The sequence below is a fragment of the Bos grunniens genome, chromosome 18 (assembly GCF_055505025.1).
Source record: "Bos grunniens cultivar Pamir isolate PY7600 chromosome 18, Bosgru_T2T1.0, whole genome shotgun sequence".
NCBI lineage: Eukaryota > Metazoa > Chordata > Mammalia > Artiodactyla > Bovidae > Bos > Bos grunniens.
The window spans coordinates 18,432,003-18,458,633 of NC_141182.1; the positions used below are offsets into that span (position 1 = coordinate 18,432,003).

Sequence of the window (26,631 nt, forward strand, 5' to 3'; positions counted from 1 at the left end):
CACCCCTAGAGGGGCTCCTGCCCTGGGTTCAAACCCAAGCTCTGGGGAAAACGTTGGTGGGAAGGAAGATGCAGGCCCACCAGCCATGTCCTGGGCTTACAGGGCAGTTTGACTGGAACCAGAGAGAGGTCCAGAGGACAGGGCCCTTTAAATCTTTGAGTTCCCTCAGCAAGGCCATCCATGCCAAACCACCACATCCCAGATTTCTGGGCTGGGCCAGCTGGACTCTTGGGGCCTGGGGATGGGTGGGGGACAGCAGAAGGAAGGACTCCCCACCCTGAATGCGGCAAGTAAGCACCTCCCACCCGACAGAACAGAGGGTCAGCCTGGCTGTGCAGTTCCGACGAAACCAGGAAGCAGGTACAGCCCTGTCCACCAGCCAGCCACCCCGAGTGTTCCCAGGGGCTGGCCCCATCCTCCCGCCCCAGCCTGTGCAAGCTGCTTCTCCCCAGGCTGAACTTGAGGAGAAGGCCCAGGCAGGCAGGAGTGGGGGAGGAGAGTGGGGGAGTGTGGACTTGGCCACCAGCTGGGTGTTACCAGCCTCAGAGTTCATCACTGTTTATGGGTCTGTCTCCCAGCCCGGCTCCTGGGGAAGAGTATGGAAGGAAGGTGGCTCTGGGAGTGATGAGGGCGGGCACCTGGTGTCAGGCAGCCGGGCTATGACACAAAATCTCGAAGCTCAGGCTGACCCACCATGCGTCCTCACCTGTAGGATGGCAAGTGTAATGGGACCAGGCTCACAGGGCTGTTGAGGGTATTCATGATAAAACATGTATAAAGTGCTCAGCAAGCACCAAGCCTCAGTAAACATTACCCCCTCCTGCCAGACCTCTGTCCATAGAACAGAGCACACTTGGAACTCTCCTAACAAAAGTCAGACAGGGTGAAATGCACAGAGAGGTCTGAGGCCAGGTCTAACCTTACACCAAGCTCAGACCCGGAACATACAGCAGGCCTGCACTCCCAGGGCAAGCCAGAACAACAGATATTTTGAGGCAGTAGAGACACAAAATTCAGAATAAAGCCCATTCAGTTATCCGATTCAGACCGCACTGTGGATGCAGTAGGTGCGTGAAGGCAGCTATCTTCTACTGGCCTGGCTGGAGGCCAGAAGGATGGGGACAGCTCAGGGATTTGGGTGCCAGCGACGAAGCATCAGTATGTACCTCCACTTCCAGCCCTAAGTCTGTGCAGAGGACATGGGCCCTAATATTAGAGACAGGGCCTGGGGGTAAGGACCCCTGTCTGTGGAACATGGGGATCTTGGAAATCAGTAGCCTAATAACTACTGCCACAGATGTGCAGTGTGAGCCAAGGCCAGGTCACGGGCTTCCCTGGATCACCCTTCCTCATCTGGCAAATCAGGAGGTGCCCCTCCCACCTCCTCCCTGGGTACTTGGAGGTGCCCATGAGACCCTCTAGAGCCATTCTATGCTCAGAGGTCGTGCATACCTCCAGGGATTTCAAGCTCAGGGTCCAGGGGCCTGCCAGGGGACTCCCCAGAAAGGACCTACAGGCCACCCCACCTGCAGAGTGAGTGTAACTGCTCACTCTTTATTGTCAGTCTCACTACCCCACCTCCAACTAAACTGCAAGCTCCCTGAAGGCAAAGACCCAGCCCTTTTCACTTGGCACTGAGCACCCAACAATAAGATCTAGCCCAGAATCAGAAACACACATCCAGGGAATGAATGAAGTCAGAAAGTACCCATTCAGTAAGTGAAAGAGTGAGTGAAACCCAGAATCAGTACCTGTGCTTGTAGAGCTTGTGTCTGTAATTTCTTCAACATATATAAGTAAACTCAGAATTGCACTCCCACGCCCGTAATCCCCACACAGGCGCCCCGGCGATGGGGTCTGGGGCCTTGCGTGCAAGTCCTGTTCGTCCCAGCTGTGAGACACTGAGCAATTAGTTTTGCCACCGTGTGCCTCAGTTACCTCCTCTGTGAAAGGGGGATAATCACAGTACCACCTCACAGGGCTGCTCTGAAGTTAAAAGTGAAGTGCTCAAAAGCAATCGAGGACACTTATTTATTTATTGTATATATACATCCAAGGACTGGCCCTACAGCGATCGACTGCCTTCTCCCGGCTCCGCCCCAAAGCAGCGAGCCAATCTGCGCCGCAGTCGGTACCGATGCCCCCGCCCCGCAACCCTCCAAGGCGCACATCTGGCCAGCGGGGGCCGCAGCCCACCCACCGGTGGCACCCGGCTGTGGGCTAGACGCCGCCGCCTGCTGCCCGCCCCGCGCTCTGGGCCGGGGACTCAGGAGTCCTGGGAGCGCCAGCTGGGCCTGGCCAGCCCCAGACTCCGAGGGGCGGGCGGCGGGGGCGGCCCGCGGTGCGGAACAAGCCCCGGCCCCACCCGGGCAGCGCGAGCGAGCGCCGCAGCCCGCGCCTTCCCAGCCAGCCCCCCGCCGCGGCCGCTTTGTGCCCAAACTTGGGCCTGAGTTATTGCGCCGCAGCCATGGAGCCCTCCCGGGCGGGGGGCGGCCCGACGCGTTCCCAGGACGGCCGCCTCAAAGGGGTCCCCGGGCCGCCCCGCGGGGCAGGCAGACGAGGGCCCGGGAAGGGGCCGCGTTCCCAAGCGCCTGGCCGGCTGGCGAGGCTCGCTGGGCGGGACGGGCCCCGAGGTCCCTCCCTCATGCCCCCTCCCCATCTGTTCTCCTGCCTCCGCCCCCCCCACCCCCACCCCCCCGGATCTCCTGGCCCTCCCCTACTGACCCGACCTCTTTCTCCTTCGCTACTCTCCATTTCCAATTCCCCTTCTCTCATCTCCCGGGACCCAAGTCACACCGAGCAGGTTTGCAGACAAACGCCAGGAGGGAGGGTGCCTGAGGCCCCCAGATCCCACCTCCCTTCCTAGAAGTGTCTGCCCTGCCCACCCCACCAGCCTGAGGTCACAACCTTGGCTTGGAAAAGGGTTGGGCCTCTGAGGCAACGGGTTGTGGGAGCCTCTTGGCCTCATTTTCCCATCTGTCAGATGGGGATGGGAATGTGGGTACAGTGCCAGGCACTGGGGACCCGGCAGTGACCGGGACAGGCAGAAGCTCTGCCAGGTGGTGCTTGCAGCCAGGCAGCCAGCGGGGTGAGGACCCTCCAAGGCCTCCGTGGTGACTTGGGCAGGGTTACACTGAGACAGGACTCCGTGGTTCAGAAGCTCCTAGAGGGGAGATAGGGAGGCAGAAGCCGCCCTTGCTCAGAAACAGCCCCATCAGACTGACTCACCACTCAGAGAAGCATCTCTCTGAGGTCTGACTGTGCCATAGAAACCACAGAGGGCTAGGCCAGTGGGGTGCCCTGCCAGCTTTCACCCTCTCTGGGAAAGTGGTCCAGGGAAGGACCACCCCCCTACACATCCCTCGGCCCTTCCAAAGCACCAGCTGCAAGGCTTCCAGCCTGCCGTCCCCCTCCATCACCATGGGCTCAAGTGTCACCTCCCAGATGGCCCTGTCTGGACAGCCTTCCTCACCACTCCCTGCCTATCCCAGGACCTGCTTTGTTTCCCAGAACTTGTTATTGACTCATGGACTTGTCGGTGGCCTCTCGCCCCACTAGAATAAACATCTGTCTGTTCGCTGTTGTGGCCTCAAGCACTGCAAAGAGTGGCTGGTGCATGGTAGGTGCTCAGTAAACTTGCGTTAGGTGAATAAATGAACGAATGAATGAGCAAACTAGTAAACGACAGCAGACCTTCAAAGCCTAGAAACCCAAACTGGACCCAGGTCACGCGATCCCAGGACAAGTGAACAAGCAAGTTTGAAAGTCAGAAACTATTGACAGGTCTGAGAGAATCCCACATTAGTATTTTAAAACTCTGAGAAGCCCTGAAAGTGTTTAAAACGTGTAACTCTGTTGAACGCAGGGGTTGCCAAATGTATTTGGCCAGAAAAAATAGTTTTTATTCTTTTGGTGGAACATCAACAAAATCCTGGAATACATTTTGGGAAACAAGAATATAAACTCATTTCTCACACTCACAACCAGGATTTTACAGATGTCAACTGAATCTTAGCAAGGAGAAAGAACTTGCCTCTTTTTTTCAGCAAAGTCAAGTCTAGCACAGTGCTTGGCATATACTAATAGGTGCTCCAAAAGTATTCCAGTGAATGGATATAAACTAAATTCATGAGCAAAGTCTGTCATCGATGTGCATTTTCTCTATCCCTGTGCTGATGGTCTGAACCATGCAAGCAATAACAAGAATCTCTTCACTGTGGAGGCTGGGGCTCACACACACACGTCCATGCACATGCATACATGTGTGCGTACCTGTACACACATGTGCAGACTCACATGTGTGCGCACACACACATACCCACTGGCACACATACAGACACATGCACACCCCCTCTGGGGCATATACCAGCCCACACAGTCCCCTTCCATGTGCCTGGCCAGTGCACCCCTTTAGAAAGGCAGCTGTCCTTGGTGAGGTGGGGTGAATGAGGCATACAGAAACCGCATTCACAACCTGTTGGCACCTCCAGGGGACAGATTAAAAGCTTGGTGTTTCCCGCACATGTTCTCTGGCACTGCATTCTAAGCACACATACAGGTGAGAGAGAGAATGGCCAGGTTAGGCCGCTCCAGAGTGTGAGTCCAACAGCAACCATCCGGATGGCCATTTCAGTTTTACAAAGCTCCTTCTCACACCTTTCTTGGGAGGGGAGCCCCCATTTCATAAACATGAAACTGAGGCTCACATGGTGAAGAAGTGGGTGGGATAAGAAGTGGAAGTCAAGGTCCGCCAGCTCAGAATCCCCCCACACTCCCCACAGCTTGGAGGTCCAGGTGGTTCCCAAGAAAGACCCTGGCCTGGTTAGTGACACCCTGGTCAGTGACAGCAGCAAGATCTCCCCAGCTCATTCTTGTCCTGCCCCTGGGCACAATTCTGCCACAAGGTCATTGTATGACCCTGGATATCTGATTCACCCTCTCTGGGAAAGTCTGACCATTCACATGACAAGGGAGTTCAGATGATGCTTCTCTAAATCTGTTATGTCTTGTGATTAAAAAAAAAATAGCCTAAGGCCCCCAACTGAGTGGTGAGAAGTGAGTGTTGAGATGAGATACTGCCTGAAAAGTACATAGCCCAGTGCCTGCATACAAGGGGGGCTCATGAAACGGGAGCTGCTCTGGGTGTTGTAATTCTATCTTTCTGGGCCCAAATCAAACATTATCCCCTCTTCCAGGTCTTGCCTCATTCCTCCTGTCAAAGGAACTCCTCCAACCTCTCTTGGCCTTCAACCTGCACCTCTGTCTTGGGCTGCCCTGTCGGGTCCTGTGGTTGGTCAGGGTTCTGTGTCCACTCCAAACTGTGGGCTCCCTGACAGCATGGCCTCCACCAGTTCATCTCTACAGCCTCCCTGGAGCCCAGGCTAACATATTCACTAGGGTAAGACACTCGGGATATGGATGGATGGATGGATGGAAAGGGAAGAAAGGAAAGTGAAGGAAAAGAGGGGAGGAGAGAAGAGGATGGAAGGATTACGGGTGGAGAAGAGATGAGTGACAGATGAATGGAGGGAAAATGGATGGATGATAAGATGGGTGGATGGATGGGACAGAGGAATGGAAAAGAAGAAAAGGAATGGGAGAGGAGGACAGATGGATGACAAGATGGATAGATGATGAATGGAGAATGGATGGAAGACAGATGAGTAGATGGATGTTTGATGGAAGAAAGAAGAGACACGACTACAGGACTAGTTGATGGAAAGAAAAGCTCACTCCCCCATGCTCCACATTCAGAGTGCTGTCAGTTCCCCTTCCTAAAGAAATAAGAAGTATCCTATAAAGATAAGAAAAATGGTCAACTTCACTGGTAATCAGGAAAGTACAAATTAAAACAACGGGCTATTTCTTGCCTGCCAGATTGGCAAAAAGGAAAAGTAGGGAAAAGAAGGAGAAGGAGAGCGAAAGAAAAAGAAAAAAGGGACCTATAATATGTGACAAGGATTAGGAGAAACATGTATTCACACACTGGTACTGAAGGTACATCCTTTGTGGAGAGCAATTTAGAAATATCCTTCAAAAGTTACAAGTGACCACTCTTCGACTTAACAAGTCCACTTCTAGGAATCTAGCCTAAGAAACACAAAGATTTATAAACAAGAATGTTACCTGCATCCTTGTTTATAACAGTGAAAAACTAAACATCCATCAATAGAGGACTAAGAACCCACCCTACAGCATTATGGCTGTTAAAGTGGAATAGTCTGCGACACTAACATGATGATGTCTCCTAGACTAATGGTTCTTAACTCTGGCTGCACACCCAAAGTACCCTAGAGGCTTAAAAAAAAAAAAAACACCCGGGGGACGATCCTCGGAAAGTTTGACTTATTTCGTCTATGGTGGGTCCCAGATAATGTTATTTCTTCAAGTGTCTAAGATGATTCTAATGTGCAACCAAGACTGAAAACTCACTGCTTCATGAAAACAACAAATAACAGAAAGCATAGCCAACCAGTATATGATACTATCTAAGTTTAAAATTGCATATCCATCGGTGCATATACATATGTTTTCACGTAAATTCACCACAGAAGAGGTCTGGGAGGAAAGAGAACTATGGATAACAGAGCTCATCTCTGGGGGAGGAGGGGGTTAAATTATTTTTGAAGATGTGTAAATCAGTTATTAAAGATGTGGATACTGACAGCCCACAAGGAGGAGAACACGGATGGGTGGGGAGCAGGACAGACCTCCTGTGCCTTCACTCATGACCCTCTCTCCTTCCCAGGGTCCAGGGACTCCTCCAGCCCATGGAGAAAGCATGAGTTTCACTGTTGTCTTTTTGGGGATCCTTGGGCAGTTATAAGGTAATGGTTACTGACCCAGGCCCTGGGCTAATCCCAGCTCTGCCCGCCTCCAGCCATGTGACTTTGGGCAAGGGACTTCTGGGCCTCAGTTTGTACATCTGTGAAATGGAGATAAATCAGGAAACCAGTAGGGGGACAGGCGGGAGGAGCTGAAAGCAGGGCCTGGCACAGGCGAGTGCCTGGCCACGATTGCCCCTCCACACCCTCCCCAGCATCGGGCCAGCCGTGCTGGTGGCTCTGATGGGCATATGTAGGGCCTGGACATTCTCCGTCCACGTTGCCCCCTGGCTTAGAGGAGCACCAGACAGCCTACTCCAAGGATGCCTGGCAAAGGCCCTGGGGCCAAAAGAGCGAGGGACACCTCAGGCTGAACTGTCAGACACGTGAAAAGATACTGACATCACAGTCAAGCCCTTGACATGTCTTCTCTTATCCAACGTTCCCTTCAATCCACCACAGGACCCAGGGAGCAAGAAAGGATCCAGATGCCCTGATGGAGGATCCCCCAGATCTGCCTCTTCAGACTTCTCACCCTGTGGACAGGTCACTTTAAAAAGTACCTTGAAAAGGGGCTTCCCTGGTGGTCCCATGGTTACGACTCTGCCTGCGATGCAGAGGACACTGGTTCAGTCCCTGGTCCAGGGAGACTCCATATGTAGAAGCAAGTAAGCCCATGCACTACAGCTACTGAGCCCGCATGCTCCAGAGCCTGTGCTCCGCAGCAAGAGACGCCACGGCAAGGAGAAACCGGCGCTCAGCAGCTAGAGAGCAGCCCACGCTCACTACAAGTAAAGACAGCCCTCGCACAGCAACCAAGACCCAGCACAGTCAACAATTAAATATATAGCTTTTTAAAAAGGCATTTAAAAAAATACCACGAAAAGACCTAAAAATATCTTTCTAGTTTGTATTATTTTAAAGCCAAAGCATCTTGTGCTTTCCCACTCTTATGTTCCGGGGATTAAAATCTTAAACCATGTAAGACAGATAGCTAGCCCCACCAGTTCCATTCCATTTCACAGATGGGAAAACTGAGGCCCACAGAGGGCACTGTCCTGCCCAAGATCACAGAGCATGCTTCCTCCAAACCACAACCCTCCCATGCGAGAGAAATAAGTCAATCTTAACATAGACCTTCAGTGATACAGGGGTCTTTCTTTTTCATGCTGCTTTATTTTATTGGCCGTTTTCCCTGCAAACACATCTTGTTTTCCTCCTTCCTTCTCCCAACCCATCCCTTACTCCTAGTGCTATGTGGGGACAAACCGTCCCTGAAAGATGCTGAAGGACCCGAGGGCCACTTAGTGGAGACGGGACCGCAGAGTCCTGGCCAGCACTGAGCTGGGGCTTTGAAGCCCCCTTAGGATTGTGGCAGGAAGAGGGAAGAGGGAGTAGTTTATTCAGTTAAAAGTTCTGTTGTATTTAAAGTTAGTATGAAAATCTCATATTGCTTTTATTCTTGGAGAACAGTGGTTTACAAACTAGCACAATGATTGCCACAGTAGCTACAATCTCACATGTAGGAGAGCACTACATACCCACCCACCCTTGAGCTAAGGGTGAAGGGGGAGAATAGGCAGAGAGCATCCCAGCCCCAGGGGGGTGTGAGGGCTCCCAGTCCTCCAGGAGGAGCATCTCCGGAGGAGGGGAAGGAGGCAGGAGAGACCACCAGAGATGCCAGCCAGGAGCCGAAGTCACCCATCAAGATATTGCTTTTCAGTCCCTCAGTCGTGTCCGACTCTTTGCCACCCCATGGACTGCAGCACGCCAGGCTTCCCTGTCCTTCACCATCTCCCCGAGCTTGCTCAAACTCGTGTCCATTGGATTGATGATGGCATACAACCATCTTATCCCTTGTGGCCCCCTTGTCCTCCTGCCCTCAATCTTTCCCACCATCAGCGTCTTTCTTTTCCAGTGAGAGGTTCTTCCCATGAGGTGGCCAAAGTATCAGAGCTTCAGCTTCAGCATCAATCCTTCCAATGAATATTCAGGGTTGATTTCCTTTAGGATTGACTGGTTTGATCTCCCTGCTGTTCAAGGGACTCTCAGCCTTCTCCAGCACCACAATTCAAAAGCATCAATTCTTTGGTGCTCAGCCTTCTTTACATAGAGATGGGCTGTGACATGTTCCTGTGAGTTTACCCACTCACTCACTAACTCATTCATTTAGGAATTCATCTAGTCTTTAACCAGTTATTTGTTCACAATTCACTCATTCACCTGTCTACTCATTCATTCATTCCTTCAATAGCTTACACAGTTACTCATTCACCTAACAAATCTATTTAAACACAAGGACTCAGAAGCCCAAGACACGGTCATCTGCAGTCATCTGTAAGTGAGCATGGTCTCCCGGAAGCCCACCAGGCTGACTGCATCCCATGCAAAGCTACTCTCCCCCTGGGCCAGTAGACCAAGGCCAGCTTTGCTGACTCTTAACAGGGCTGCCCTGGGGACTGGAGCTTTGAGCTACTCCCTGTGGCCCCAAGAGACAGACCCAGGACCATCGCACCTAAATTACAGGAGGCGGACTGCAGCTTCATGGAAAGAGAAACATGGGAAATTCAAGCTGAAAAGGCACAAGTTGTGCCATAGAGGTAGTGAGCTCCCAGAGACTGAAATGTGTGAGTCCAGGCTGGATGGACTCAGGATGCCACAAACACATGGGAAGGCTGAAGGAAGTGGCCTCCGAGGTTCCTCTTCAACCTGGGATTTTCAAGATTCTGAGAAGTTCAAAGGCAAAAATAGTAAAGGTCTGAATCTTCGCATCACATGTGCCAGGCCCCTGGCTGTCCCTCTCTCCCTGAGGAGACAGGGCATCTGCAGAGTGGTCCTGAGCACTGAGAATGCGCACTCTGCTCCTGCTTCCCCAGGGAACCCAGCGCTCACTGCAGCCTCAACCCCAGGCGACCAGAGCCTGCCCCTTCTCTTCATCCCCCCCACCCTGGGAGCCTGGTCTCCTTCCTCACCCTCTCCTTGGGGATTCTCTGGAGCTGGTGATTGTCTCTCCTCTTCCCAGGTTCAGACCTGCAGCCTCATGGGGCTAAGGACAAAGCAATAGCTCAAGTTCAGAAACCAGAAGTATGCTGTATGTTGCTGGCAGCTATGGGGTCCTGCCAGCCACCCCCAGGCCAAGGGGGTACACCCAGGCCTGATGTACCAGCCCCTACCATGCCAGCTCCTTTATCCAGCCATGCCCTGCTCCCTAACCCAGCCCAGATGGCCATCACTCTGCCTCAGGCAGGTAAAATTCAGTGCAACAGGAGTTAGGTGAACAGTATGTTTTATTTAATTAGGATCAACAGAAGAGATAAACCTCACAGCAGGACAGGGAATGACAACGCTGCAAAAAAATAATTCATGCCCAGGTAACGAAAGGGCAGATTTCAATTACAGGAAAAAGTGGGGGAGGAAAGGTGGCTGGCACCTCAGGGAGAACAATATAAGAATCTGTAGCACCCAAGCCAGCGGGTCAGAGGCAGTAGGCGCTCTAGGACTGCAAACCAAGGCAACTAAGTGGCCATTCCACAACAGCTATCCCTCCCCTGCGCCATCGCAGACAAACCAGCCTGAAGTGTGTAGGGCTGCTAAGTCAGAGGGGCTGTCTGGGTCCTGGCAGGCAGGTGTGGGGGCCATGGGCCAACCTCACATCTGCCAGTCTCAGTCTCCAGAGGAATGGTGCCCCCAAGGAGAGAGAACGCATGTTCTTATCCTGAGAGTTGTCACTAGATCCCTCAACAGCTCCGAAGCACCCCGTCTTGCCCGGATCTCAGCCCTGATGGAGCCCTGATGTGCGCTTTGAGCACACCAGTCTCCCCTCTCTCACTGGAGCAAGGAAAAACATCACCAGTTCTCCAAGTCACTGCATCTTCGGAGCCTCTGTTTCTCCTCTCTCCCTGGAAAACGGACACCTTGAACTGATAGCCTCCTCGGAGGGTGATAGGCTAAGATCCCCCCAACCCACCACCACCACCTGCTTGTCGGCTAAAAATGAATGTTCATGATGGCTGCACAATGATGTGAATGTACTTAAAGTCACTGAGTCTGACACTTAAAAATGTTAAGATGGTAAATTTTACATCACGTATGTGTGTGTGTCAGAGAAGGCAATGGCACCCCACTCCAGTACTCTTGCCTGGAAAATCCCATGGGCGGAGGAGCCTGGTAGGCTGCAGTCCATGGGGTCACTAAGAGTTGGACACGACTGAGCGACTTCACTTTGACTTTTCACTTTCATGTATTGGAGAAGGAAATGGCAACCCACTCCAGTGTTCTTGCCTAGAGAATCCCAGGGACGGGGGAGCCTGGTGGGCTGCCTTCTATGGGGTCGCACAGAGTCGGACACAACTGAAGTGACTTAGCAGCAGCAGCAGCACATGTGTGTGTTAGTCACTCAGTCGTGTCCGACTCTTTGCAACCCCAAGGACTGTAGCCCGCCAGGCTCCTCTGTCCAAGGAAGTCTCCAAGCAAGAATACTGGAGTGGGTTGCCATGACCTCCTCCAGGGGATCTTCCCAACCCAGGTATCAAACCCGAGTCTCCAGCAGTACAGGCAAATCCTTTCCCATCTGAGTCACCAGGCATCTTACCTCAATTTTTTTAAGGGAAGAAAATGAAAAGTGGTTAGTCCCTACCCCAGACCAGCTAGGCGAGCATCTCTAGGCTCTGAAAGTGGGAATCTACAATTTTAACCAGTTTTACAGTTGGTAAAGAATTCTCCTGCCAATTCAGGAGACACAAGAGATGTGGTTTCGCTTCCTGGGTCAGGAAGATCTCCTGGAGGAGGAAATGGCAACCCACTCCAGTGTTCTTGCCTGGAAAATTCCATGGACAGAGGAGCCTGGTGGGCTACAGGGGGTTGCCTGTGGGGCAACCGTGGGGTTGCAAAGAGTCAGACACAACTGCACGTGCACACGCATGCACACACACACACTCTCTCTCTCTCTCTCTCTCTCTCTCTCCAGGTGATGGTAATGAACCCAGGATCCTCTAACCTATAGGAATCCACTGTCTTCCTACACCCAGGCTTCCTCATCTTTTCCAGCATAAAGCCTTGAATTATCTCAATAAACATCTCTTGCACGCATGAGCATTCAAACTAATGAATTCTCTCAAGTTTCACAGCCCCAGGAAATAAGTTTATTTACATGCTCTCCCTCCAAAACCAAGGCTCCCACACCTCAGCCAGCACAACTGGTACAGCTGAGGCTCTCACCCCCCAACTCTGGCCTCAGGTGACGTCAGCTCCAACACCCCCATTAGCTGCGAGAGGGAAATTACTGTTAAATTAGTGAGCCCATCTACAGAGCCCCATTTTATATCCCAATTCAGAAGATGACATGAACATCTGCTTTCACTTCAAGACATTAATTTTCAATTATTGGAGAAAAACAAAATTAGTCCTGACAAATTGCTGGCGAACACAGTCTCCTGTCTGGCGGTTCATAATAACAACTTTGGGGGCCCACAATTAGAGTCCTCCGCCGGAGTTTCCCGATGCACCTGTGTCATCTGGAGTCATTGGCGAGTCCTGTCCACTCTCAGGTAGCTGCCTCATTGGCAGCCAAGTTCAGAGATCCGGTTTGCTCTTCCTGAAGAAGGCAGGGATGGTGGTAGGGGGAGTGTAAATAAAAACCTCCACCCTGACCACTTTTAGCTTTGGACATGTCAAGGCTGCCTCCCTTTCAGCAGCAGAATTTCACACAGGGATGAAAATCACTCCTGAGTTCAAGGGTACCCAGAGTAAAGGCACCTTGGAGAGCCTTATAATTCGCATTTGCCATCTGTAATGGGAGAAGGGTGGGTTACAAGGTTCTCTTACGAGATAAAGATGTCATCCAGGATTCTACGTCCAAAACTCACCAGCCCTGGCCTGTGAGATCAGAATGTTTATTATAAATCTTCTGCAGCAAAAAAAAACTATTTGCTGGGGGGCAGAAGGGGTGCTCCCAAAAGCCCAGGAACTTGGTTCAACCTGGGTCAGCAAAAAAATTAAAAAAAAAACAAACAGAATTTGCCAAACTTAAGGACCCCAAAGGCTACCCCCATGGCTGAGTGGTAAATAATCCGCCTGCCATGCAGGAGACTCAGGTTTGATCCCTGGATCAGGCAGATGCCCTAGAGAAGGAAATGGCAACCCACTCCAGTATTCTTGCCTGGGAAATCCCAAGGACAGAGGAGCCTGGCAGGCTACAGTTCATGGGGTCACAGAGTCGGACATGAACTTAGAGAATAAGTATACTCACACACTCAGCGCAAGGACCCTAAATCCAGAGCAACCCACTTGATAAGGGATTATCAATACTGTAATCTCATTTGATGGGCTTTTTATGTATCTTGGCTGCTGTAGTCACTATATCAATAAGAAGCCACTGAAATGTGAATGAGCAGAAGAATTCAGGGATAATGATGTGGCAATCTTAGAATCTGACTTGTCACAACTGAAGCCAGAATGTGTTTGCCTAGCTAATGCGTTCTGACTCTTGAGGGGCAGAGGGGGTGGTCACCAGAGGGAAGCAGGTCAAAAAGAAAGAGAGAAAGAAAAAAAAACAATGACAACAACCACACAGGAAAATTATATCTTTAAGAAGAGAATGAAAAGACATTGCTACTTCCAAAGTCAACTCTGTAACTGAGCTCCGACATTGTGTAATTGACTTTGCAAGTAGAACAACAGCAACGTAACAAAGAAAATGTCAGTGTTTTCACAGCACTAATCTATAACGCTGGGAGGCCCTCCCGCTGTCAGCCAGGGCTGACAATACAATAGCTTTCAAAGGGATATTACCATCATGCTTTTATTCCTGACATCAATCAAGACAAAGAGAATCCTTTTCACAAGACATTAAAAATCAAACCTTTGTACAAGAAGATAGGTAAGACAGCATTCTCCTTAAAGACAGCCACATGGAGCAATCAGCTAATTGGCGCTCCTTGAAAGAGATAAAGTATTTTTATTTACTGAGTGTACAACCCCAATCGTTGGCTGCCACCGATCCCCGCAGGTAAGCAATGAATCAAAAGTTTCCATCAGCATTTCCCTCACTGTCCTCCCCACCCCTCCCACAGTCAGGGGGAGCTGACAGTACCAAAAACTTCAAGCAGAATATAACCAATCCAGACTTAATTAGTCCATTTTGGGTGTAAAACTACTCTGATTACCGACTAACATGCTTATACACAAAATGCCCTTTCGAACATTTGCAGAAATTGCAGAAATTGTCAGCTTCACCAATCAAGGTGTATCAAGGCTTTCCCCAGCTACTCACGGTAACAGGGAGCCCACTAACAGTTTTCAAGATATTCTGTTGTAATTACCTGGACCCAGAGATAAGAAAGGAACCCCGATATCCATTGCAAACATTTTCAAGATGTGAAGATAATATTCTTCACAAATACCACAGGTCCAGGAACGGTAAGTCCATCTTAACTTCGGACAAACAAAGAGTTAACTAAACCCACCCATCCACCTCAGTTTAAACAAAGGGAAAAAAAAAATAGGGCCATGAGGACAGAGAGCCCTCCTCAAGACAGTTTTAGATGCCTGCAAAAAGAAGTTAGTGACACTTACAGAAACCTGCAAGTCCAGGAGCAGGGAGTTAAGAGGTGTTAACGTTTGCAAGGGTTCATTATCTACCCCCTCGCCAAGCCACTGAAGTCACAGCCACCATGCCAAGGGGTCCAAGATACCATGTCCCATATCTCTTCAGGGCTTGACAGAGCCACTGCGGTCTAGGGAACACCAGGCCCCTAGGAAGGGGAGAGAGAACTCACTCCGTTTCCGGCAAGAGGTCCCTCTGGAACTTGGAGCCAAGGTGTTCTGTTGACTTTTCCCTCTGGTACCCAACCGACCATCTGCCAAAAATATGCAAGTGAGTCCAATCACTCAGAGACAGAAATGTTACTCTATACGTGTCTGCAGCAAAAGAGGGTGTGTTTACTTTTCAGACAGAACGGGACACCGCTGTTGGTTTTTAAACACTGTCTGAACAACAGGTGCTCTTCATTTTACTGCAAAATGGGCTGAAACGCCAAAAGAAGAGGGAACTGGCCCCAACACCGCCTTGAAGAATCCATCTTCCTACCACCATGACCTAAATCAGCCTTTTTTCCAAGAGCCAGGCAGCTGTCTGCAGCAGTGGCGGGTTTCTTTGGTTTACACATCCAAATGAACAGTTAAGAGAAATCAATGCATCTAATTGCCAGACTATTAAATCCTACATCAGGGGAAGAATTCCACAGCCACCAGCTTAAGAGTTGGCTACCGATATAGCAATTATTGCAACTTTCTATTAGACTGAACCAGACCTGCAGCTTTAGTCTCCAGCTAGGAATGCTATGTCAGACGCTGCACTCGAGTTTCCTCCTCCCATGGTTTTGCCTCCTCCTCCTCTGTTACCATGCTGTAGCAGGCCACCACAGTGCCAGGCTGGTTTTACCCAGTTTCTTCACAACTGTAAAGTCACCGGCATCTTGCACCTTTCATGCAATGCACACTCGGCACCTTATGGTTAAACATTTAGCAGGACACTCCTGTCCAAGACACATAGTTAAACTGTATCGCTTATTAAGTTTTTGCATGAAAGAAGTGGAAGAATCTAAATGGCAATTACTACACATAAAGGATGTTTTCTAGACTAAGACAGGTCCCTCCAAAGCTGGAAGTTAGTGATCTCACTGAGGAGGGGGGAATTAAATATTAGGATTAAATGTTAGCTGTCCCAATCCACATAGAAAGCTAAAGAACCTATAAAGCATTTGTTTTGCCCTTCCTACAAGATCATGTACATTTAGCCAAACAAATCTCGACAATTTACACTTGTATGTGGTCTCAGCTGAATCAAGAAACCTGTAACCTCAGAATGCCACTATTTATTACAACTCAATTATTTCCATGGAAACACAAGCAGTGTCGAACTACACTGTTCCCAAGTCCTTAGACCACCAAATTTATAAGATGGACTTTGGAGAAGCTACAGGCTGGCAGGAGCGGAAGATAGACCAGGGGAAGGGAGCACAGAGAAGTCACTGGGGGTCGTTTTAGGATGTCAGGGTTGGGGGTGTGTGGACACAGCCTGAGTGCTAATTAATATTAAGAACTGTAATTAAGAGGCAGTTGCTCAATGGAGAAAAATCAACAGCATTACCAATTATTCAAAAGTTTTAAGCCAGAGCCTGGGAAAAAAAAGATGTGCTAATTTTCCATATAAATGGAGAGGCTGTTCTGTGGATCTGAAGAGGCAGTGTGGGTACAGGGAGACAGGTTAACAAACCACCTGATATCATCAGCCGAAATAACATCAGTGAGATGCGATGGGAACAGCCCCGGAGAATGAGGCCAAAATTATCAAAGAGAACAAATCATCTCACAACAGCCACACCACACCACCGGGGAACAGAAAAGGAGAGAATAGTGTCGGAGGGGAAAATCGGTCAGAAAATGTGACTTTTGTAACATTCATAGGTTTTATGGTATGTATGGGTTTTTTTTTAAATCACAAGGTTTTTGAAAACCAATGAGGCTATTCCCCCCACTGCCCTACTGCCCGGCCCCCTTCCCTATTTGTTGGGTATGCTCCCCGGGTTTTCCAAAGAAGGACAAACATCCCGAGGGGGATAAGTGACCCCACTCCAGAAGGGGGGCTGTGTCTGTGAGTGGGAAGTGAAACCCCCCCACCAAGGCCTGTTTGATTTTCAAAGCAGCAATGCCGTGCTTTCAAATCATACTTTCTGAGCATCCATTAGAAACTGTTATATTTCTGTCTTTCCTTCCTGCTATGGGCTTTCACATTTCCGAGATCAATTACGAACCATACCGTCAAGCGACTTTCACAGCAGAATGCGCGGGCTAGGGTAGTCCACAATGCCTCTACTTTAACCCTGACACACAGCGATGGAGGCAAAATAAAATCAAATACAATTTAAAAGGCACCACTGTTCCTTAAGAAGCATCTTTAAGGGTGAAGACCTTGTCATTTTAAACACTTGGTATGGAGCTGTCCACACTCAAGCAAACACTTTTGAATATTGCTTTGGGGGGGAGAGGGGAGGCAGTTCTTGAAAAGCAATAAATCCTTCATGTCCTGTAACTCTTATCTATTCAAATTATCTTCTCTCTTAATTCCTCCCTGAATAAGTGGCTGCATCTCCACCCTGTTCACCCCAATAAACTCAATAAATGGCGAAATGGTGAGAGGCACGAGTTGGAGCTGCTTTTGGAAAATGCAAAGAACTGAGGGAAGAAACAGGATCTCAGACTCCAGTGCTGTGTGGTTGATATTTACAATGCTTCTCAAAATGCCTACCCTGGCCTTGTTCCCACTTTGCTGTCTTCCCCACCACCAACTGAGTCAAGAATCTGCCGGCCAAGCAGGAGACGCAGGTTCAATCCCTGGGTCGGGAAGATCCCCTGGAGAAGGAAATGACAACCTGCTCCAGTATTCTTGCCTAGAAAAACCCATAGACAGAGGAGCCTGGCAGGCTACAGTCCATGGGGTCGCAAAAGAGTAGGACATGACTTAGTGACTAAACTACAAAACAACGATCAGCTTGAATTCTCTGCTATATACGTTCATATATATATACATCGAGAGAAACATTCATTACAAATCACGTCCAAGCTCATTTCATGAATGTTTGCAGTCTGATTCTTGAGTCTTTCTCAGAGATACACAGAGTGGTTTTAGAATTAGGTTCCAGCAACTCTGAAACACCCACCCATCTGCTCCCAGCAAATTGCTCTACCTTTGCCTTCTGAAATAAGGAGGTATGGAGGCTTGGGTTCGGGTTAGAGGTGGAAAAGTTCTGCATCTTCCTCTGTGAAAAATCTGCTTCAATACACAGATTTAATTCAAAATCAACTGCCCAAGTTAGATAGAAATCCCTTTTCCAACAAGACTCCAATTGTACATTTTCTTCTGGGCCACCTTAAGTGGTTCTTGAAGGAGTGAGCAGTGAGCCAGGGAAAGAGAAAAGAAATCAAATATTATTTCAGGCCGAGAACCCTTCTATTCAGCACAAGAACAAACATCTACCGTCTTCCTATCCAGCTCTTGAGGTCTGTCTCTTCTGGTTTCAACCAGAACACCCTGTAGACCCTCCAGTTCTGTGGAACAGGTCTGGCTATCCAGGACTAGGATGCCTGCCAGGGTGAGGGGAACAAGACCAACTTCTCTCAAGGAAAGAGAGGGAAAGAGAGCAGCCAGATTGCTGAGTTCGGACTGAGCTGGCCCGCGTCTCACATGACAAGGAGAATCTCTGTTGAGTGCCCGCGATCTCCTGGGACTTTGGAAGGAGAGCAATGGCGGGTGTCCCACGACCCTCCTTGCCAGATTCAGTCCCAGCCATTCCAGCCTGGAGCAAGGCTGGCAGGAAGGGAGCAGAGGCCCCTGCGCCTTCCCGCGCAGGCCTCCAGGAAATGAACTTTTCAGAGCAGAACTGGGCTCGGGCCAGAGGTCATCAAGGGAGTTGGGAGAGGACAAGGGCCTCGGGACTTTTGGCTCCAGAGATGTAGCGGCTCTCATCCTGTCCTTCCTCTATCATCTCCCAGCGCGGGCGGGAGGCCGGGCACCCACCCGGGGGCACTGGAATCGGGACAAAGCAGCAGGCGAGGCCTGGAGAGGCCAGCGGGTGGGGAAAGAAGGGCAAGGGAGGAGCTCAGTTGCCCTCACGCGGCATCTCCCCGGGGGCCTCTGCTCTCCAGGGGGCCCGCTCGGGCCGCAGGCGCTCGGTAGAAATAGAAAGCGAGGCAAGGACACGAAGACGTGTGTGTGTGTGTGTGTGTGTGTGTGTGTGTGTGTGTGTGTACGCGCGCGCGCGCGCGTGTGTGTGTGTGTCCTCAAAAGTGTGCATTCTGGGGATCCGATTCGAGAAGCCGGCCTAGGTGTCGAGAATGTAGGTGCCCGGGGTAGCGTCCCGGGAGCTTCGGCGGAGGGGCGCGCGCGGCAGCCGCTGCGCTCCCCTGGGGACCCGCGTCCCGCCGGCGCTGCTCAGACAATGAACTCCTGGCGGAGGCTCCCGGCCCGGTTGGCCTCGGTGGAGGAGGCAGGAAGTGTGGGGGCCCGGGCCGGGAGGGCGGCCTGGGCAGCGGGCAGGGAGGGGGCCCCCGGCGACCAGGGCGGGGACCCGGGGCGCGCGCAAGCAACGCCCGACGACCACGGCGTCCCGGGGCGACAAGGCGTGGACAGAGGAAAAGCGGCAAGGCCCCGGGCCCAGCGAGAGCGGCCTCGGAGCTACCGGCCTCCTGGGCGCCGGTCCTCACCGCCTCTTCCTTCCTCCCGCCGCCCGCCCGCCCGCCGTCACCGCCGCCGCCGCCGAGATTCGCAATCCCCGCCAAGTCGGGCCCGCACCCCTTGATTGGCCACGCGGGCCCGGGGCCCGCACGGAGGGAGCAGCGAGGGCCCCTCGGCTGCGCCCCCAGGCCCGGGTCCCCCGCGGGCGGCGGCGCCGGGCCCGGGGAGGGTCCGGGCGGCTAGGGTGTCCGCGGTGTGCCCCCTCCGCCGCCTCCGCCTCCCGCTCGCGGCTTCCTCCTCCCCCTCCTCTTCCTCCTCCTCCGCCTCCGCCTCCTCTGCCGCCTCCTCCTCCTCTCCGCTCGCTCGCTTGGGTCCCCGGCCGCCCGCCCGCTCGCCGGTCCCTCCTCCCTCACTCACTCCCTCCTCGCTCGCTCGCGCCTCCGCCGGGCCTCGCTCGCTCACCTTTCACCGAGCGCGGCTTCGCCTGCTTCCGCCTGGACATGTCCGGGGCTCCCGGCGCTCCGTCGCCCTCCGCGGCCGGCTCCCCCCGCCGCCCCCTGCCGCTCCGGGCTGCCCTTCTCCCCCTTCTCCTCCTCCTGCCTCTCGGAAACTTTTTTTTTTGCAGCCGGGTCGGCAGCTGTGGGGAGCGGATCGCAGGTCCGGGGCGGCCTCCCTGGGGGGGGCGGCCCGGGCCGGCCGAGGCCGCTCCGGGGCGGGGGGAGGCCCGGGGGGCGCGCCGGGGCCCTGCCTGTTGCAATGCGGCAGCCGGGGGCTCTCGGTCCCAGCGGCGGTCCCAGCGGCGCGGGGAGTCCGGAGGCCACTCGGCCGAGCCGAGTTATGCAAAAAAAAAAAAAAAAAGCCGCCCCCCTCCTCCTCCCCACCCCCCGCCGGCCCCCGGCCCCTGCGGCCCCCTCCCTCCCTCCCCCACCCCACCGCCACCCTCACCCTCCTCCTCCTTCTCCTCCTCCGCCCCTTGCCGGATTTTTGTGCAAAGTTTGCAGGCGTCCGGCTACGCAGCCCGGTGCGGAGCTCACAATGAACCCATCTGAGGAGGGGGGACGGGGCTGGAGTCGAGGGGGTCTCAGGAGGGGAGGAGACCGAGAGGCGGTCTGGAGCGCGGAAGCTCAGTACCCCCCGGGAAAAAAAAAAAAAAAAAGCCTTCAAATTATCCCCTGCCGCCCAAAAAAATAATAAATATTAATGGTTTTAAAATGCCCAAACGCCGGGTTTGGAGATTATGATGGATGGGGACGGGGATCCCTCAACTCAGCCTACTTGGGGGGCTCGAAACGGCCGCAGCCGCTAGGAAGCCGCAGCTCGGGGCCCCTGGCTCACGCCCCCTTCTCTGGCTCTCGGCTCGGTCCGGCGCCGGCCTCCCGGAGGAGGAAGGGGCGCGCGGGGGCGCTCAGGCGGCGGCAGGCAGGCGCGCCCGTGCCCCGGGCATCGCTCAGCCCGTGCGCCGGGCCGCCGCTGCCTGCCCTCGGGCTGCGGTGCTCAGCGCGAGGCGCGCAGCCGATCCCCAGGCCGGTGCCAATTCGCCGGCCCCGCTAGCTGCCTCCATGGACCAGGGGCTCGGAGAGGCGGGAGGCGGCGGCCGCGGCGGCGGAGGAGGAGGACGAGCAGGCGGCGGCCGGGCTCCCGTCCTCCCGGGCAGCGGCGGCGGCGGCTGCGCCCCGGCTCCTCCGCGCTCCAGCCGGCGCCGGCCCGCCCGCCAGCCTCCCTTGCGCTCCTGTCTTCTTTGTGGTCGCTGGCTCTCCTCCTCCCGATCCGGCTGCTGGGGCTGCACTGCAGAGACACATAATAAAGCCAGGCTTGGCTGGAAATGTAGCCGGGTCCCAGCAGGAGGATGTGAGGAGCGGAGTCCCGGCGGGGGAGCGCTCTGATCCCGTGGGGCGCCCCGCACTGCTCCGGCTCGGATCAGACGGAGAGAGGGCCAACAGCACCGAGCGATGGACAGCGCTGGAAATACAGCTCTGGCCGCCCGCAAAACCCGGACCGCGGCGGCGGCGGCGGCAGGCACGGCGCGGGCACGGGCACCGCACCCGCACGCGGGGCCCCAACTCCGGCGCTGGCGGCCCCGGGGAAGGGAGGAGGGAACAGATACAGGGCCCACGCGTGCTGTCAAGCTCGCCAAGATACCTTTGCATCACAAACTGCACAAAGTGAAGAAACTGGGGGGAAGGGAGCACACTGGGGTGAATTGCCCTGGCACTGCCAGCTCTGCAAATTGTACCCCACGCATATGCATTATCCCTGAACCTGATTTTTCCTTCTCAGATTCTGCCCATCAATCGGTGTTTGAAGACCATTCCTGCCCCATACCCAGAAACTCTTACTCTACTGGGCTAAATCTTTTTCACCCCAACACCTGAATCTGTAGAGTTCCCGCGTCTGGTTGCACGTTTCTTCGCTAATACTGTAAAGAAACACCTTAGCCCCGAAACGTTGCAGTAGCACTTCCTCCTCCCGAGATTGACAAATAGACCAGCTCCTACTTGACACAAAGTTTTGCCCCAGCCACTAGGGGGCGCCTCGGGTCCTAGCAGCTCTTGAACAGGTCGAGGCTTGGGTCTCGGAGCCTCCAGGGGAAAAGCTCAGATTTAGAAAAAGTCATCTCCAAGAGGCTCCCCTAAACCGTTTCCTAGCCTCCTCCTTCCCCCACAAGCTGCAGGAGGCCAGGTTCAGGGTGGGTAAAAGGACCTGACATCTCCCGCCAGCCCACCCCGCCCTTCCTTGGGCGAGTGGCGCCACCTTGGGCCGGCGAGCCCCAGAGCTGGGAGAGCGGAGCGAGTGCGCGGCGCGGCGCTGAGGGTTATCAATCTCGCGGATCGATAAGTTGCCACTTGGAGAGGGGAGGGCTGTGTCCCCTCGGAGACGAGTTACCCAGGGCAACCTTTCACGGAAGAACCTGCTGCCCGCCGAAAGCCGCGCCGGGGCCGGCCGGGCAACGGCGCCCGCCCCAAGCAGGGCGCCTGCGCCCCGCAGTTTCCCAGCCCGCCCGCCAGCCGGGCCCGCGCCCCCTCGGCGAGCTTCGAAGTCCCGCTCAGCCCCGCTCTCCTCTCTGGGCCTCCGGGTCCCGACCCCATGCTGGGCTGATAGCAGAGATAGATGCCACCCCCACCTCCCCAGCGGCTGGGGGGCTGGCAGCTGGGATGGGCCTTGAGGCAGGATCCAGGGAGAAAACCAAGCTAGCGCGCTCAAGGCCGTCTCCGAGGTAGAGTCGGGCGACCAGCGAAACGCGACGCCTCCGAGGCATACACCCTGCCACCAGGAGGCCCATAGCGAGTGTCCCGAGAGGGGCCAGGGCAGAGCCGTCCCCTGACTGGGACTCAGGCCCTGAGAGCCGCCCCTCCCTCCATGAGGGCTGCCTCCCCCGCCCCGGGTCGCTGCCTCCCCAGCTCCTGCGTCCTAGAGCGTCCAGCATCTCTGGGCCTTCCCAGAGGGGAACGGGAGCCGCCTCCCGCAGCCCAGGGACGGCCGGGGTGAGGAGGGGAAGAGGTGCCAAGGGCCACAGCGAGGGCAGAGGCCGCGAGGCGCCTGGGCAGGAGCCAGGAAGGAGGGGCCGAAGCAGCAGCTCCCCACCCCCGCCGGCGCCTGGGATCGCGGCCCGCGGAGAGAGGCTGACAGGCGGCAGATGGCACACGCTGGGGGAGGGGGGCGATTGGCCGCGGCTCCGGGGTGCCCCTGCCGCGGGCTGCCTCTCTTAGCGGGAGGGGGCGGAGAACAGCCCCCGGCTCGCCCTCCCGGGCTCTCTGGGGGGCTGGAGACTGCGGATAGTGCCCAGCCGGGAGCCGGGAGAGGGAGGGGGTGGACAAAAGGAACGCGCGGTGGGGAAGGGGCTGCTGGAGGAAAGGAGGGGTCACCGGGCAGGGAGGACTGGCTGGAGACCCGCGGCGCTGCCCTTTTTCCACCCTGGGGAACTGCAGAAGGTCCAGAGGGCAGACGCAGGGGTAACAGGATGCGGGAGCGGGGCGGGGGGGAGGGGCGGGCAGGCGATAGTCTATCCACGAGGGCACTAATGCACAAGGGCTAGGGGTCCTGGAGACGTGCACAAAGTTTTTTGATCACCGTCCCCAGCGTCGCTGTCGCGCACGTTCGTGTCCCGACGCCCACCCCCCCACCGAAGACCTGGCTGCCTTCTCCCAGCTCAGTGGCAGTCAGGGTGCCAAGGGAGCCCCACCTCTTCCCTGCCTCACCCGGCCCGCTTTCTGAGCAGCTTGTTTCATTTTTTAACTCCTTCCAGAAATAATGATCTTTTAAGGAAAATTCCAGAGCAGCAAAACTCCGGGAACTCCTACTGAAAGGGTCTCAAGGGGCACTGAGCTGAGGGCAGGGCCAGCTGCCTGCCGCCTGGGCTCTGCTCCTTATCAGCCTTGGAGACCTGAGAGCAGAAAAAGGTCATTTTCAGGTGATGGTTTGTGTCCCACCTGCCTAACTTCCTACAGGGGATCCAAGAGTCTGGGCCCCTCCTGCCATGAGAAATTCCTCATCTGCCAAGGGGCAGCTGTTTCTGCCCGACCCAAAGAAGAGGCTGGGAAAAACCCTTTGTAAACCGTAAGGAGCCGCCATCATAAATGTAAGAGAAAATACAAGTTAACCTTTTTGAAAACAGGTAAGACCTTGCTCAGAGCTTTCCTGATAGCTCAGCTGGTAAAGACTCCACCTGCAATGTAGGAGACCCCAGTTTGATTCCTGAGTCTAGAAGATCCCCTGGAGAAGTGATAGGCTACAGTATTCTTGACTCTGGTGGCTCAGATGGTAAAGAATCCGCCTGCAATGTGGGAGACCTGGGTTCTTTTCCTGGGTTGGGAAGATCCCCTGGAGGAGGGCATGGCAACCCACTCCAGTATCCTTGCCTGGAGAATTCCCATTGACAGAGGAGCCTGGTGGGCTACAGTCCATGGAGTCACAAAAAGTCAGACACAACTGAGTGACTAAGCATAGCACAGCACAGCACAAGACCTTGCTCACATAAATGGGCAACTTCACCAGAGAACAGGCGCCTCTCACCCAAGGTGCTACCTTTTCCCCTCCAATTTGGCTTGCTTCTAATGATGTATCCCCAGACACACAGCAAATGAGGTTCCTCCTTGAGCTTCAAAAAGCAGCAAGCATACTCCAGAACAGTCTGGTGAATGCAAAAGGGGCTGTGGGTGACAAAAAACAAGGTAAGGCAATAAAGTAACATGAGATAGGGTTCGTTTTGACCTCTACACTGGTATCCTCGAGAAGTCTCCAGAGTTGTTCTAGAGTTACTTTGCAATAAGTGACCAAATGACCAAATTCTCCCACTACACACACACACACATGCATACACTTAAATGACACCTGAATGTATACAATTTGGAATTTGTGATCTTTGTTTTCTTTTGTTTGCTAGCTTTTTTGTTTGTTTGTTTTCGGCTGCTCTGGGTCTTCCTTGGGGCACACAGGCTCTTCTGTTCGGCCCGTGGACTTTTTCTTGTCGCAGCGCACAGTCTCTCTAGAGCGTGGGCTCAGTAGTTGCAGTGCTCCAACTAGGTTGCCCGCAGCATGTGGAATCTCAGTTCCCCAACCAGGGACCCAATCCATGTTCCCTGCTTTGGAAGGCAGATTCTTAACCACTGGACCACAGGGAAGTCCCTGTTTACCGTTTTAATAACTTGAGAATCACACTCTCCACTGGAAAAATTTGCATCAGCCTGTAAGAAACAGTCATTTTGGAGAGGGAAGACGAACCCCTAGTTTCCCCCCAGGAAGTAAGTTCACTCCTCTGTTGTTGGTTTATTCAACCATCATTTATTCATTGAATGCCTACTGTGTGCCCAAACTGAGGATAAGACAGTGAACAAGAAGGACCACAGTCTCTCCCTGCTGGGTCTTGTTCTATGATGCGGAGGCTGACTTTTTACTAAATGGCCACATAAATAATTATTTAATTACCATTTTGAACAATCCTGAGAAGGAAAACTATAGTGCAAATGAGGCCAAAAATCAGAGGGTCCCAGTGGTGGTCTGGCCAAGAGTCTGGAGGAGGAGGAAGAAGTCAGGGAAAAGGACAGAGAACAGAGTTCCTGATGGGGTGAACAGTGCGTTAAGGGCCAGATGTGGAAAGGAACGGGGTGATTCCAAGGGAAAGTTGTCACGGTTCAGAGCTAAGGGCCCAAGGAAACAGGGGTTGCCAGGCTTAGGAACCAATCTGATCCAGCTTCTGGTCCAGTCTCATTACCTCCAGGGAGACCTCGAGAAGGGACCCTGTGCCTCCATTTTCTCATCTGAAAAATGGGACTATAGAGAATGTGAATCTCATGGGGTTGTCCCGAAGATTTCTTGTTGGTTAAGTGTTGCTGGTCTGGCCATCGTGACCAAGGGAAGGTCACGAGGCTTCTTTCCTTTCCCTTCCTGTCTCTCCCCTTTACCAGTCCTCAAGTTCAAAAATATTTCTAGAGAGAGAAGCCAATTACACAAATTCTCTCCTTGCACCGACAAGTGCCTCCTTCCCTGGGCTGCTGGTTTGTAGAAGTTTTCTAGCATCTTTAGGTCTACGGAGAAGGCTCTGTGTTCAAGAGAATTTGATTGTTCCTTTGTCTCTTTTGCATTTTTGTTTCATGATAATGACCCACTACTTGTGGAACCCAGGTTTTCCTGGGCACTCCTGTCCTGGGGATACCCAGGAAGCAATGACTATGCCCCATGGTTGAATCTGTCAGGATTGTCAGATTGAATCTGTCACCTTGACTATGAACTGGCCACTACCCACTAGTCAGGTGTTCCTGCCTCCACAGCTGGCTTTGCAACATTGAGGAGTCCTTGGTCTGGAAGCTTCTGAGACTTCAGAACAGAGTAAGTCAAAATAGAAAGAGTCCCTTTCTCTGCTCTTAGCTCTCAGCCTGGAGTTTTGGGGAGGGAAATCCCTACAGATGCTCCTGAAATTCCCCAAGGGTCCCCAGTGTCCCCCGCCCATGACCACAATTCAAAGTGGCCAGCGGCAGGCCCAGACATCTGTGTCCCTGGAGCTGAGGGAGTAGAGGGCCAAAAACAATAAGTCGGGTGTGGGAACCTCCTTGTCTTCTCCAGTTTCTGTTCAGCTGGGAAAGCCATTTCTGTTTTATCATTATTATTATAATTATTTAATTCTTCAAGTGTCAGCAGTCTTTGCAGAGAACACCCACAGGCAGCAAAGAAACCAAGTTGACATGAGGATCCCCATAGACTCACGCCCTGGTAAACCTTGACACTCCTGACCCGACCCTGAGACCTCCACCCAGACGACTTCTGATTGCCCCAGGGTGTGTGGCACATGCAAACCTGCGGTCACTCTCAAAATGCTTCTTTTCCAAGGTTTTTGTGGTTCACTTTGATTAAAAAAAAAAAAAAAAGCAATCCAGTGTATGATGAATGTGATAAATGCCCAGCTTTCTAAGCTTGACCAAGAGTGGTTATATCAGGCAGGGGCACATTTCAGAACTAGTCACAAGGCCTTTGGCTGTCGGTAGCTCCATCAGCCACCAGTGTTTTACTAATTAGCAAACAGGATGTCCAAAAAAGCGATAGACTTAGAAACGGGCTTTCACTGGTGGAGTTCAAGGCATTCAA

The 26,631-nt window shown here is 53.2% G+C and overlaps 1 protein-coding gene and 1 long non-coding RNA gene across 6 annotated transcripts in view; one reads left to right on the forward strand and one right to left on the reverse strand.

Annotated features, from left to right (window-relative positions):
• Positions 1-19,914, reverse strand: part of ZNF423 (zinc finger protein 423) — a 345,388-nt gene extending 325,474 nt beyond the window's left edge. For 2 of the 5 annotated variants that reach the window (XM_086350576.1, XM_086350574.1), the window contains exon 1: positions 19,519-19,914. In XM_086350576.1, coding sequence (XP_086206702.1) covers positions 19,519-19,558 — 40 coding nt within the window. In that variant the 5' untranslated portion in view covers positions 19,559-19,914. Of the gene's footprint in view, positions 1-14,599; positions 14,681-19,518 lie in introns of all 5 variants that reach the window. The other 3 variants (XM_086350577.1, XM_086350575.1, XM_086350584.1) reach the window with 3 other exon arrangements.
• On the forward strand, positions 244-6,835 carry LOC147353181 (uncharacterized). The gene is made up of 3 exons (XR_015145442.1): positions 244-360; positions 5,196-5,398; positions 6,749-6,835. It is a non-coding gene; the product is annotated as an uncharacterized LOC147353181 (long non-coding RNA).
• Positions 19,915-26,631: the final 6,717 nt, after the last annotated feature.